Source organism: Pan troglodytes, chromosome 11 (genome assembly GCF_028858775.2).
Source record: "Pan troglodytes isolate AG18354 chromosome 11, NHGRI_mPanTro3-v2.0_pri, whole genome shotgun sequence".
In the NCBI taxonomy this organism is placed as follows: domain Eukaryota; kingdom Metazoa; phylum Chordata; class Mammalia; order Primates; family Hominidae; genus Pan; species Pan troglodytes.
The window spans coordinates 43,383,875-43,397,060 of NC_072409.2; the positions used below are offsets into that span (position 1 = coordinate 43,383,875).

The following is a 13,186-nucleotide window of genomic DNA, read 5'->3' on the forward strand; positions in this document are numbered from 1 at the left end:
GTGAGCTATGATCATGCCACTGCACTCCAGCTTGGGCAACAGAGTGAAACCATATCTCAAAAAATAAGAAAGGAATGTAAAATTTGTATTCTTTGATAGATATCATTAAGAAACTGAAAAAGCAGGCCAGGCACGGTGGCTCATGCCTGTAATCCTAGCACTTTGCAAGGCTTAGGTGGGTGGATCACGAGTTCAAGAAATCAAGACCATCCTGGCCAACATAGTGAAACCCCGTCTCTACTAAAAATACAAAAATTAGCTGGGCATAGTGGCATGTGCCTTTAGTCCCAGCTACTTGGGAGGCTGAGGCAGGAGAATCGCTTGAACCTGGGAGGTGGAGGTTGCAGGGAGCCAAGATCACACCACTGCACTCCAGCCTGGCAACAGAGCAAGACTCCATCTCAATTAAAAAAAAAAAAAAAGAAAAGGAAGAAAGAAGGAACTGAAAAAGCAAGCTGTTAGCTAGGAGAAAATATTTGTAATACATGTATACAACAGAGGACTTGTGTCGAGAATATATGAAGATCTCTTATAACTGCCTAAGAAACCAGTTTTTAAAATGGACAAAAGACTTGAATATATACTTTCAAAAAAGATACATAAGTTGGCAGTAAGCACATGAAAACTGTTCAGCATCATTTGCCATCAGGAAAGTGCAGAGTGAAACAGGTAGGAAAGCAAGCATACATAGGGTTATGTTCCCAGCCACTAGAATGGATGAAATGCTGGGGAGTATGTGGAGCAACTGGAATTCACATACATTGCTGGTGGGCGTAAGATGGTACAACACCGGAAAACCATATGGCCTTACGATGTTAAACAAGCATCTATCTGTGACCCAGCAATTCCATTCCGATGGCATACCCAGGAGAAACAGAAACACATGTCCATGAAAAGACATATGTATGCATGTTAACTACAGCTTTATTCATGACAGCCCCAAACTGGAAGCAGCCCAAATGCACATCAAGAGGAGAATGGCTAAACAGACTATGGCATATTCATACAATTCAGACTACTTCTGAGCAATAAAAACAGAATGATCTACTCGCACACAATAACGTGGCTTAATCTTTAAGAAAATATGTTGAGCCCAAGAAGCCAGACACAAAAGAAAACATGCTTTATGTTCCCTTTACACAAAATTCAAGAATAAGCAAAACTAATCTCTCTTGTCAAAATCAAAACATTGGTTGCCAGGGTGGGGTGGAGGGAATGATTGTTAAGAATTGGAAGGGGACTTTTTGGCGTGATAGAAATGTGTCTTCACTGGGGTGGTGGTCACATGGATTTGCACATTTACCAAAACCTCATATACTTAAAGCCCATGCACTCCATGCTTTATAGATTTTACCTCAATTTTTAAAAAAGCTTCTGTGCCCCTTGGGGGCATAGGTAGCTGTAGCTCTTTGGCCCTCGAAATGCGAGCACAGTTTTACACTTTTGTTGTTATTTTAAAAACCATGCTGAGCCGGGCTCAGTGGCTCATGACTATAACCCCAGCACTTTGGGAGGCCGAGGCAGGTGGATCACTTTAAGCTAAGGAGTTCAAGACCAGCCTGGCCAACATGGTGAAACCCCATCTCCACTAAAACTGCAAAAATTAGCCAGGTGTGGTGGCGTGTGCCTGTAATCCCGGCTACTCAGGAGGCTGAGGCAGGGGAATCATTTGGACCCGGGAGGTGGAGGTTGCAGTGAGCTGAGATTGTGCCTCTGCACTCCAGCCTGTGCAACAGAAGGAGACTCCATCTCAATAAAAAAACAAAAACAAGCCGGGCACGGTGGCTCACTGTAATCCCAGTACTTTGGGAGGCCGAGGCGGCCAGATCACCTGAGGTCGGGAGTTCGAGACCAGCCTGACCAACATGGAGAAACTCTGTCTCTACTAAAAAGTACAAAATTAGTGGTGCTTGGTGGCGCATGCCTGTAATCCCAGCTACTTGGGAGACAGGGAGGAGAATCGCTTGAACCCGGGAGCCAGAGGTTGCGGTGAGCTGAGATCGCGCCATTGCACTCCAGCCTGGGCAGCAAGAGCAAAACTCCGTTTCAAAAAAAAAAAAAAAAAAATGCTGAAATACCTAACATCTCACAACGGCTTTGGCAAGTCTTTCCAAAATAGAAGATTTATTTGTATAATTGGGTTCATGTGAGGTAGAACTCATAAAGATATCAAGAGCATAACTTTATTATTTTTAAGTCCCAGAAGGTGACTTTAAAAAGGTTAATTATTCTGGAAAATATGAGGTTATTGGGAGCTTATTTTTCAAAAAATAAATGTTTAAGAAAGTGTTCTGACCATGTTAGTACTGGTGGGTCTTTTTTGGGCAGAGGACTCAGAGTTTTGTATTTTCCTGACCCCGTTTCAATCTTAATGTTCATGCTCTTTGGATTTTCCATCCTGTAGCAGCTGCGGTTTGCACTCAAGACCTACTTTCCTTACACTTCTCCATCTCTTGGCATGGTGCTGCTGCAAGACCCTCAAGGTGAGTTAGGGTTGACTTTGCCCACATCAGAATGATTTCCTGGGAAGAGCATTGTCAAATTATGACCTCCCCATCAGGCCCTTATCTATAGCATGAGGGAGACAGAACTGGTTATTTCTAAGATCCCTTTGAGCCCCCAGGATCCCACATTCTGTGGATTTTGATATGAGAGTCTGCTTGGCTTCCCAGTTGTGATCACTTACCAAAAGAAGAAAACAAACAAACAAAAAAACAGTGGCCTCTGGTAGGTGTTGCTAGTCTGCCTCCAGATAACACAGGCTCTGCTGGTGCCAACCAGATCCACCAGATGCCAGGAACAGGCTAAGACTTGGCTGAGTCAGAATAAAACAGTACATTCGTTTGCTTTTCATTCTTTCTACTCTGTGCAGCCTTGTTGCAGAAGAAAAGACAAAATGATGGATGAAGCTGAGGAAATGCAGGGGAAGTTTCCCCTAACCAAGCTAAGGGAAGGATTTTGAGAGAGTTCAGTAAGGTGCTTCATCCACAGCCTCTCCTGATATCCTTTGCCAGCCTTCCAAAGGCCATCCAGCTGGGGAAGTGATGGTTCCAGCCTTCAATCGACTGGTGTTGATCCAGGAATGTGGCTGTGAGCTCATGCTTAGGAGACATTTCGGAAATAGAGAATAAGGGCATCCTTTCCCTCTGAGGCCTGAAACCTGATGGAAGGCAGTCCTGACATGGGCACAGACTGCGCCAGCCAGAAAGGGGCCTTATTGGAGCATGGGAGGAGAGGAGACAGAAGGGAACGAGCCAGTCACATTTCCTTTTTATGCCATTTTGGGCCTGCCTTTTTTCTGAGACTTGAGTGAGTAGATCTGTTTGAGAAATGCGAATGATTCAAAGTTTCAGAGCATTTTACAAAACCTAAATTCCTCTTCCTTTTTCGAGAAGATGTAGGTTCTTGCCCAGGGTGATCCCCTGACACTGTCTTCTCAGATGCTGGAGCTGGGGGTGGGATCTCTGGGTGACAGTTTTATGAAAACTCTTGGGAAAACTTTATTAACAAGACAGAAAAATGAGGAATTCACTCTGCCAGGGTTCACCTTACGCTTAGGTCAGATCAGCAAAGCCTAAAGTCAGCCAACAGGGGACGCTGAGTGAGCTCCAGAAAATGTACTGGAGTTGTTAGTGTCTCAGTTTGGAAATAGTAAATAAACGGTGAGGTGGTGCATGGGCATGGGCCCAACCCTTTACCTTTCCGTTTGTGTAACTTGCAGATTTATGTCCAAATATAAATAGGTGGCTTCGGGCAGAAGTACAGGAACCTCTTGTGCTAGTTCCTAGAAGAGCTGTCTGTATATTACTTTGGGAAACAGTGTTATGGTCACAGATTGAAGAAGTGTTTTTTAGTGGCATGATCTTCTGTTCATCAGAAATTTATTTCATACCCATTGTGAAGGCCGGGAGAGGGGTGTAAAAGAGGATCACTTACGAGCCCTGACTGTGTAGACACTACAAGTGGAGGAAATGCGAAATAAACATCTAAATAGCTAGTAAAAGGAAGAAACGAAAAATACCTTCAAAAGGCTGTGCACCAAGGGCCACGGGAGTTCAGAGGAGGGAGGCACTGGCCTTGTGGAGTAGCAGCGGTTTGTCCATCACTCGCCTTACCTTCCTTGTGTGTTCGATTATAGCATCTATCACTATGTGAAAACTTTTGCAGATGCTGCACAGAACTGCAGATATGTGCTGCTCAGCTGTATTTAAAACCACAGGATGACTGTGAAACCAGAGCAGCTCACTCAGGAAAAGACATTTGTTTGCATAATGCTCACTTATTTTCTTTCCTGGCCTTTTTTTCCACTGTAAACCTGAAATCATATTGTGAATTCATCACAGCCCTAGGAAAGCAGTCAGGCAGTCTATTCCTAATTCCTTGTTGGCTGCTTTACTACAGTCTCCGTCTATTTTGAAATCAACACATTAGTGATGGAGGAGTGCGTAGGTAGAAAAGAAGAAACCTAGGGCATCCGCAACCCGGCATTTCCCAGTCTCAGCGGGGGCTGCTTATGCAGTCTCTAGCTACTTCCATGTACCTGAATTTAAAATTACTTGAGGGCAAGCGTGGTGATTAATGCCTGTAATTCCAGCACTTTGGGAGGCCAAGGCGGGAGGATCACTTGAGCCCAGGAATTTGAGACAAGTCTGAGAAACATAGTGAAACCTCATCTCTACAAAAAAAATTTAAAAATAGCTGGGCATGGTGGTGCACCCCTGTAGTCCCAGCTACTGGGGAGGCTGAGGTAGGAAGATCGCTTGAGCCCAGGAGGTTGGGGCTGCAGTGAACCAGGATCGTACCACTGCACTCCAGCCTCTGACCAAGCAAGATCGTGTCTTAAAACCCCACAAAACTAAATTAAAAGATTAGATTCTTTGAGGTTCAGCTCTGTGTGACATGGACAGATCTTACTTCCCCAGGCTTAAGAGATAGGTACTGGCTGGGAAAAGCATGAGAACAGTATTGGGTTCCGTGAACCAGAAGTAAAGGGCGTCTCCCAAAGACTCTTCAGGTCGTCCCTGCAGGTGGTTCCTCATGGGCTTGACATTTCCTCAGTTGCCCTCTGACATATCTCTCTCCACCCGCAGATATCCCTCGGGGACACTGGCTCCAGACACTGAAGCATATTTCTGAACTGCTCAGAGAAGCAGTTGAAGACCAGACTCATGGGTGAGCAAACACTGACCACTCCCAAATCTACTTCACACATGGTTTCCCTAGATCCTCATCTGCCCTTTGAGCAGGGCTGACAGAGGAAGGCATTACTGGTCTGGGACCATCACCAAACAGGTGAGCACCATGGTGAAGTGAGAAGTGGAGGAAGCGCATGGCTGCACGGATGGCTTGGAGCAGGTCAGGATGAATAGGCATGCGCATGTATGCGTGTGTCAATACCTGTATCGAAACGTTTTCTACATTAACGTCTGGTTTTAGATTTTGAAATATACAGGCATAACAATAAAAAGAAGAGGCCTTGGAAAAAGCAGCACCCACCTGCTGGGAACCCCTCCCTGGCCGCACAGAAGGGAAAGGGCACTTGTTTGGGTCCTGTGGTCTTCCCTCTACCTCTCTAGGGAAGGAGATTTGAAACTCCTACACAGTAGGGTGGAATGTTAAATGCTTGCTTTTCCTTCTCTCTAATAAATATCTCTAAAATGAGAAAATCTATTCTAATATAAATTCTGGGTTGGTTGGTTTTAAATTTTTAGAGATAAGGTCTTGCTCTGTCTCTCAGGCTGGACTGCAGTGGAATGATCACATCTCACTGTAGCCTCAAATTCCTGCGCTTAGGTGATTCTCCCACTCAGACTCCTGAGTAGCTGGGACTACAGGCGTGTACTACCACACCTAGCTAATGTTTAAATTTTTTTGTGGCCGGGCGCGGTGGCTCACACCTGTAATCCCAGCACTTGGGGAGGCTGAGGCAGGCAGATCACAAGGTCAGGAGATCGAGACCATCCTGGCTAACACGGTGAAACACCATCTCTACTAAAAATACAAAACATTAGCCGGGCGCGGTGGCGGGCGCCTGTAGTCCCAGCTACTCGGGAGGCTGAGGCAGGAGAATGGCATGAACCCAGGAGGTGGAGCTTGCAGTGAGCCGAGATCGTGCCACTGCACTCCAGCCTGGGCGACAGTAAGACTCCGTCTCCAAAAAAAAAAAAAAATTTTTTTTTTTGTAGAGGTCTTGCTGTATTGCCTTAAATTCGTGGGCTCAAGTAATCCTCCTGCCTTGGCCTCCCGTCGTGCTGGGATTACAGGTGTGGACCGCTGTGCCTGGCCTGTTAATTTCTTAACAGTAGTGTTAGGTACCCTCTTATGTGTGTGATTTTCTTGAAAGCATTCACATTTATGCCTTGCTAAATTCCTTGTATCATAACACTCTTTGGCTTCCTCTTTCAGAGTATAATTTTATTCATTGTCCCTGCTAGCCTACTAAGACTATCTTATTTGTTCCTTTTGCCACTTTTCACTCCTGGAATTCTCTGTAGTCTCACACCGAGTTGACACAGACAATGGGTGACACACCTATGTCCAGCTCCGTGATTGATGGCTTGGGTGCCAGCTGCTTACTCCTTCCTCACCATGATTCTTACCGACAGAGACCAGACAAAAAAGGCCTGCAGCCAATGGAGCCTGCGGGGTTGGCCACATGAATAGCCTGCAGTGGCCAGTCGGCCCCCCCCACACCCTCCCTGGTTGTCCTGGTGTTACACAGAGCTGGACCTTGAAGAATCTTAACTCGGGGACAGGACGTAGATGCAGGTGGCATAAACAGCCCATCCTGTGATTGAGAAATGTTGTGCAGTGGGTGCCCTGGGTGTTTTTCTCTTCTCTCTACCCACCCTCTCCACCATCACTCAGAATGTGTGATGTCAAATGCGTGAAGACTGGAATAAAACAGCAACCAGAAAGGGCGCATGTGGTGCTGCAGAGCAGGACTTAGACCTCGTGGGGCTCCCACTTCAATCCAGACCTTGGAGCCATGAGATACCTTTCAGGTGGCCACATGGGACTGCTTGTGCATTCAGCTACTGGTGGAAGACAGCGGGAAGGACCAGGCCGGTCTCTGATCCTGATCCAGTCACGCTGCCAACCTGGGAGCTGGGAGCGTGAGGGAGCCTCATTGCTCTGTGCATCTGTCTACCCTGACATGGTGCCTGCAGGGAAGAGGCATGGCAGACTCCCCTCCTCACTCTGGTACAGCCTAACCCAGCCCACAGCCAACGTGGCCTCCAGAGCATCAGCTCTGACCATGTCCTGGGAAAGAGGGACATGTCTCTGTTGCTCAAATGTAGAACATTTAACCACTTGTTCTCAGGGAGGACTGGAGCAGGACAGCAGTGACCAGGGAGGCGAGGACAGTGCTTAGAGCTTGGGAATTCCATGGGCCAGGCAGAGGAACATGCAGGCAGATCCAACAAAGGGGCCAGGAACACTCCTGTTCCAGCCACTGCCCCAGTCCAGAAGGAATGTTCTCATCTAATGTGATCTCAGGCTGGTCTGTTCCATCCTCTCCAAGGGAGATGTTCACCTGCTGAGACCGGCACTGCACACAATTAGTAGGCCCTTATCTCAAGCAAATTCTACCCTTAAAACAAGTATTGCAACTCCCATTTGCCAGTGTGGCGAGGGGATAGCTTCACAAACACTTCAAGTTTCTGGCATTGACGCACCCATGATGACAGCAGCTCATTAAAAATTCGTAGTTGCTGAAATATCCACCCGAACTTTGCGTCTTGTCAGAAGGGAAACAGCCCATGTTTCTGCCTGCGTCCTACCCTCCACCTCTTTCTCCGCATCTCAGAAGGCAGGGAGGTGTGCCGCCACATCCTGCCACATTCCTGTTGGTCATGGCCGCAGTCTTCCTTCCTCAGTGCCTGTCCTCACTGAACGTACCTGGATTAAAGACTCTGATGTCCAAAGGCCTCAGGCCTCACGGGGGTCCTGAGAGGCACTCTTTCGATGTCCTGTGATGGTGCAGAGTGGCGTTTGGACAGGCTTTCTGAATCTAAATTGTATTCCTTGCAGGTTGCACTTCAGTGGATAAGTACAATTTAAGCCAACCGTTGGCAAACGTTAAAGTTGCTTTAAAAACCCAAAGGAAGAAGAATTCAGGTTGTCAGCTGCCATGTGTTCTGCCTCTGTTCCAGGTCCCGCGGAGGTCCCTTTGAGAGCTGGTTCCTGTTCATTCACTTCGGAGGATGGGCTGAGATGGTGGCAGAGCAATTACTGATGTCGGCAGCCGAACCCCCCACGGCCCTGCTGTGGCTCTTGGCCTTCTACTACGGCCCCCGTGACGGAAGGCAGCAGAGAGCACAGACTATGGTGGGTAGCAGGCCCCACTGCATGTGTTTGGGGTGGGCTCTGGGGGGCTGAGAGGAGCTTGCAGAGAGGGGCTCTGTTGTGGGCTTGGCTTCCATGACACCTGAGCTCTGCCCACAGATGGTATATGTCATGGCAACCTGCAGGCATGGTGATCTCCAGCCTTGTGGTCAGAGGCGTTCTCCTGTCCCCACCGAGGTGGCCAGAGACGAGACGCTGCCAGCCCATTCTCCTGCAAAACGAAGACCCTTCTTCCCCAAGGTCATTTGATCTGTTATTGCTCAGCTGCCATATCTGCCCCAGGGTCGCGTCCTCCAAGGCGTGCCCTGCAGAGGCGGGCTCTTCTGAGGGGTGTGCCGGCCGCAGAGCCTGGCCACAGCCAGGGCCCTGTCTCACTCCCCAGCAGCCCGGCCAGGGCTTGCTTCCATCTTGACTGTCTCCTTTCTTGGATCAGTCAACAGATCCTCACATTACTGGCTTTATTTACATCTCTTACTAAAGTAATCACATGATATTAACCACTTTGCTTCTGAAAAAGAAGTTGGTCATTTCCTAAATAACAGAGCAGCTAAGTATGGGACTGGATAACTGTCTGTGGCAAAGACAGTTGTTACTTTATGTGGAATATAATAATTACAGGAAGCAATGCTTTGATTAAAGGCATTGGCACCTCCCTTGCAAGCATTGATTTGCTAGGTTCTTAAAACTTCAACTGCCAGTGCTCTATGCTGATCTTAGTAGTTAAAGAGGACAAGGCTCATTTTGGATGGAGCACTGCCTCTCTTGGCTTTGGCATTTTCTGTTGTTTGAAAACACACAGACTAATAAAGATGTCTGCGTATTTTGTTTAAAGGCTTGCATGGCATAGGAAAGAAAAATAGTTTTAGATTTTAAAAAGTTGAAATTTGGTGATAATTTATTTTGGATCAGAAATAAAGCTTTGTGAAAAAATTATCATAACCCACGTATGTATTTGAGGATTGCTGTCTGATTAAAAAGAAAGCTTTTTATTTCTTCCCCTTTAAAAGATCACGTTAAACTAATTAAGGAAAATCCTGGTTGATGTTTTTAACAGTAATAAGATGTACGGGGCACATATGGTTTTTAAAGCCCTTTTATATTCTGTCTTATTTGATTCTGAATAAGCTAAGTTGGTAGATATGTGTTCAATTCCATCACAGTCAAAAGGTTACTGACAGAGGATCACTTTTGAAGTATAAAGAAATAAATTATTCAATAACACTTAATTTCTAGAAAGTTCTACATTGGCACATCTTCTACTAGCTAACTTGGTCCTTTTTTATGAAAAAATAAAACCCTTGCGTAGTTCTCCCTCAGAGGATGCCTAGGATTTTGGATGAGAACGTATTGGCTCAATGTGAGTGGGGCAGTGGCAGGCATCCATTTCCCTTCCCCCCATTCTGTCACAGGTGCCCATCTGCCTGGCAGTTCAATCCAGTGCTCATGTTGGTGACTCCAGAGCCCCTTCCTCGCTGGTGCCTGCCTGAGGCATTGGTGTATGTGGCGTCCTGGGAAGGGGATTTTAGTTTAATGAATGATACGTACCTCTTGTTTTCCTGGGTTTTGTGAGCTTTAATCCCTTGATGGTCTGTTGGGAGGCTTGAGAGACAAACTGTGAACTGTGTTAGAAAGCATGATTCGTATGCGATTGAATTGAAATTGGCAGTATCTGTGCATTTGTGCATTTACTTAAAAAGGCACAATTAAATCAGCTGGTGGCGTATCCCCGCATCGTGTGCTGGGCCTGGCGTCACTGCCTCTGTGGACGTCCTTGAGGTGAAGAACATGGGTGCAAAGAGCAAGCGTGTCCCCGCCCAGGATGTGTCCTGCCTGTGAGAAGGCCTGTCCCACTCATGGGCAAGCTACCCTTTCCACCAGCAGCCAGAGTTCATCTTTTGCCAACTGAATCAGATCACAACAAAATTAAAAAAAGTCGTTCAGATACCCTTAAGAATCAGTAAGGTACAATGATGCCTAGAGAAAAAAAGGAAAAAAAAAAAATCAGGCAAGGGTTTATACCCTTTAACCCTGTGGTTCCACTTCTAGGAATTACCCTGGGGAATAGAGATCCATGCAAAGGCTTATGTATAAGAATATTCAGCACAGCATTGTTCATAAATACAACAATGGGAAATGGCCTGAACTTTCAATAGTAAGGCTACTGGCCAAATAAATTGTGGTATATCCTAACCATGGAATAGCATTCTGTTACATACCATGAAAAATCATGCTCTTGGATGGGTGTGGTGTTTCATGCCTGTAATCCCAGCACTTTGGAAGGCCGAGGTGGCCGTATCACTTGAATCCATGAGTTTGAGACCAGCCTGGGCAACATAGACCCCTGTCTCTACAAAAGAATAAAGAAATTAGCCAGGTGTGGTAATGTGTGCCTATAGTCCCAGCTACTCGGGAGGCTGAGATGGAAGGATCGCTTGAGCCCAGGAGGCAGAGGTTGCAGTGAGTAGAGATTGCACCACTGCATTCCAGCCTGGGTGACAGAGCAAGGCTCTGTCTCCAAAAAAAAAAAAAAAGGTCTTGAAGAGCATGTTCTATAGATACAGTGAACTGAACTGCTTATAGTACATTATGGAGAGAAAAATGAAAGATACAAGGCATTATGTGTAGTGAGTGGTATGGTCTCAGTGCGTAGAAAAAAGACAAGAAGTATATAAACCGAATTATTAACAGTGAGTCTTTTTGGATGGTAGAGTTATAGATCATTTTAATGGTTTTTCTTTTTCTCTTTTCAAATTTTCCATAGTAAGCATATATGTTTTTATAATGCAGGATAAAAAAATAAATACTTTAAAAAGAAAAGAAAGCTTTTATCTTTCTCCTGAAAAACTTAGGACATGTTTAAAGTTAGTTATTGGTGTTCAAGTGGAAGCCCATGAGCATGGACGGCCTCTGAAGGGAAAGACAGTCTGGGCCAGACATAAAGGAAGATAGACCCCATCTTAGGGATTACTGGACAAGGGCAGAAAGTCGGTTGTGGGTCAAGAGAAAAAACAGATATAAAGGCATAGCCTCCTAAACCCTGACATTTTTGCAGACCCAGTTAGATGGCAGAATGGCCTTGGGCTCCCGTAGACACCATCAGACCCGGCAGGCTGGGCTGGCTGAGGGGCGAGGTGGGGAGAGCGAGGCCTGCCCTGCTGGAGCGCTGCCGCTCCCCGTGGAAGAGCCCGATGGTGCAGTTTCTCACGGTCTTGTATTGTGGTCAGAGGAGCTCACACAACACACCCAGTGTACTGGAGTTTATGACAGACTTCATTGAATGAGGCCTTGACTTCCAGGGAAAAAAAACGCCTCACACAAAATCCATAAAATCAGTCATGGGAATTCTCAGAATAGGCCTAAGTATTCTTTCAGAAGTGATGGAACATAGCTGTTCACGAGTTCCATGTGGCATTTGGAGCTATGGGCTTTCGGTTTTTGCTTTGCTTTGTTTTCCAAGTCACAACTGGGTGTACCATTCTTGTAGCAAGCAGAAACATCTCAGCATGGAATAAGTATTTTTTATGCAAAAACAACCTGCAGACTTATAAGTACCATTATTATGTGGGTTCCACAGACTTGTGACCTCTGCTTGAGCATTAAACACGTATGAACAGATTGTTCCGGCATCTAAAACAAAACAAATGTGTTCTTGTGTGTGCATGCATGTGTGTATGACCGTGCTTGTGTACACGTGCGTGCATGTGTGTGTGTTCCCCCCGACCCCCCGCCCTGACCCCCAATATAGCAAGAAGCAAAGGCAAGCCTGCATTCGCATGGGAACACTGGCTCGGCGGAGGTCTGACTGCGTGGGGCTTTAATTGATTTGTGGCTGTGATAGGCGAGTCTTCAAGGAGCCTTTTGTTCTTTTTCCCACAATATAAAAATCTGACTACATTCTGTTGAGAACTTTTCTCTGTTTCCTTTTATACAAAAAAAGGTCAGTTCCTGGCATGGTGCCCTGACTGCTTGGTGAGCAAGACGAAAGAAAGTCAAGAAATTTCCATTCCGCCCATTTGGGTTTGTGTGAAATCGAGTGTAAACTCGGCCGCTGCCTAGCTCCCTCTCTCAGGGGCCAGTGCTTACCCATTTCTGGGGGTTGTTTCAAAGCAAATAAATAAATCCTAGAAGTATGTCTGTCCTGCCTCTTCCTAACCTCTCCCCTGTGAAATACTATTGCCCAGGTCCAGGTGAAGGCCGTGCTGGGCCACCTCCTGGCAATGTCCAGAAGCAGCAGCCTCTCAGCCCAGGACCTGCAGACGGTAGCAGGACAGGGCACAGACACAGACCTCAGAGCTCCTGCACAACAGCTGATCAGGCACCTTCTCCTCAACTTCCTGCTCTGGGCTCCTGGAGGCCACACGATCGCCTGGGATGTCATCACCCTGGTAAGTCTCCCTGTGGTCCAGCATCCTAGTACTCATTTCTGCTCCAGGCGAGAGGTGGGTTACCTGTCCGAGGGTCTGGCCTCTGCACAGTGTGTGTACCAGGATGCTGCCCAGCACGGATAAATGGTCAAGGAGGTTGACAGCTGGGATGGACCCCAGAGCCTGCCCCTTCCAGCACCTTTATGTCATAGAAGAGAAAACAGAGGCTCAGAGACAGGAGATGCCATCTCCTGGGCCCATGGCTTGCTGCCAAAGCCTGCAGTAGAAGCCAGGTCTCCTGTCCCCCTACATACATTTCTTTCCATCGCAGTGTGCTGCTCTCCTCCTCCTCATGGAAAGAAATAAGGCCACGATGAGAATGGGCTCGCAAAGCAACCACAATGCTATTCACTGCAACAGTGCAAAGAATTCTGTTAATCTTTAAAAAATTGGTTTATTACAAAGAAATCCTT

General features: G+C 46.6%; 2 protein-coding genes across 20 annotated transcripts in view; one reads left to right on the forward strand and one right to left on the reverse strand.

The window, feature by feature from the left end:
• FANCC (FA complementation group C) overlaps window positions 1-13,186 on the forward strand; it is a 218,832-nt gene that overhangs the window by 198,126 nt on the left and 7,520 nt on the right. For 11 of the 16 annotated variants that reach the window (XM_009456941.4, XM_024345774.2, XM_063788502.1 and 8 more), the window contains 4 exons: window positions 2,405-2,483; window positions 5,091-5,172; window positions 8,157-8,331; window positions 12,531-12,734. In XM_009456941.4, coding sequence (XP_009455216.1) covers window positions 2,405-2,483; window positions 5,091-5,172; window positions 8,157-8,331; window positions 12,531-12,734 — 540 coding nt within the window. Of the gene's footprint in view, window positions 1-2,404; window positions 2,484-5,090; window positions 5,173-8,156; window positions 8,332-8,448; window positions 9,286-12,286; window positions 12,477-12,530; window positions 12,735-13,186 lie in introns of those variants that run through there. The other 5 variants (XM_009456947.5, XM_063788507.1, XM_016961222.4 and 2 more) reach the window with 3 other exon arrangements.
• Window positions 1-13,186, reverse strand: part of AOPEP (aminopeptidase O (putative)) — a 428,322-nt gene that overhangs the window by 32,940 nt on the left and 382,196 nt on the right. For 2 of the 4 annotated variants that reach the window (XR_010148921.1, XR_008537133.1), the window contains exon 16: window positions 9,895-10,696. The exons of 1 other annotated variant lie outside the window; for it this stretch is intronic. The gene's annotated coding sequence lies outside the window, so the exon portion shown is untranslated. The remainder of the gene's footprint in view (window positions 1-9,894; window positions 10,697-13,186) is intronic. One more of the 4 variants, XR_008537134.1, reaches the window with a different exon arrangement.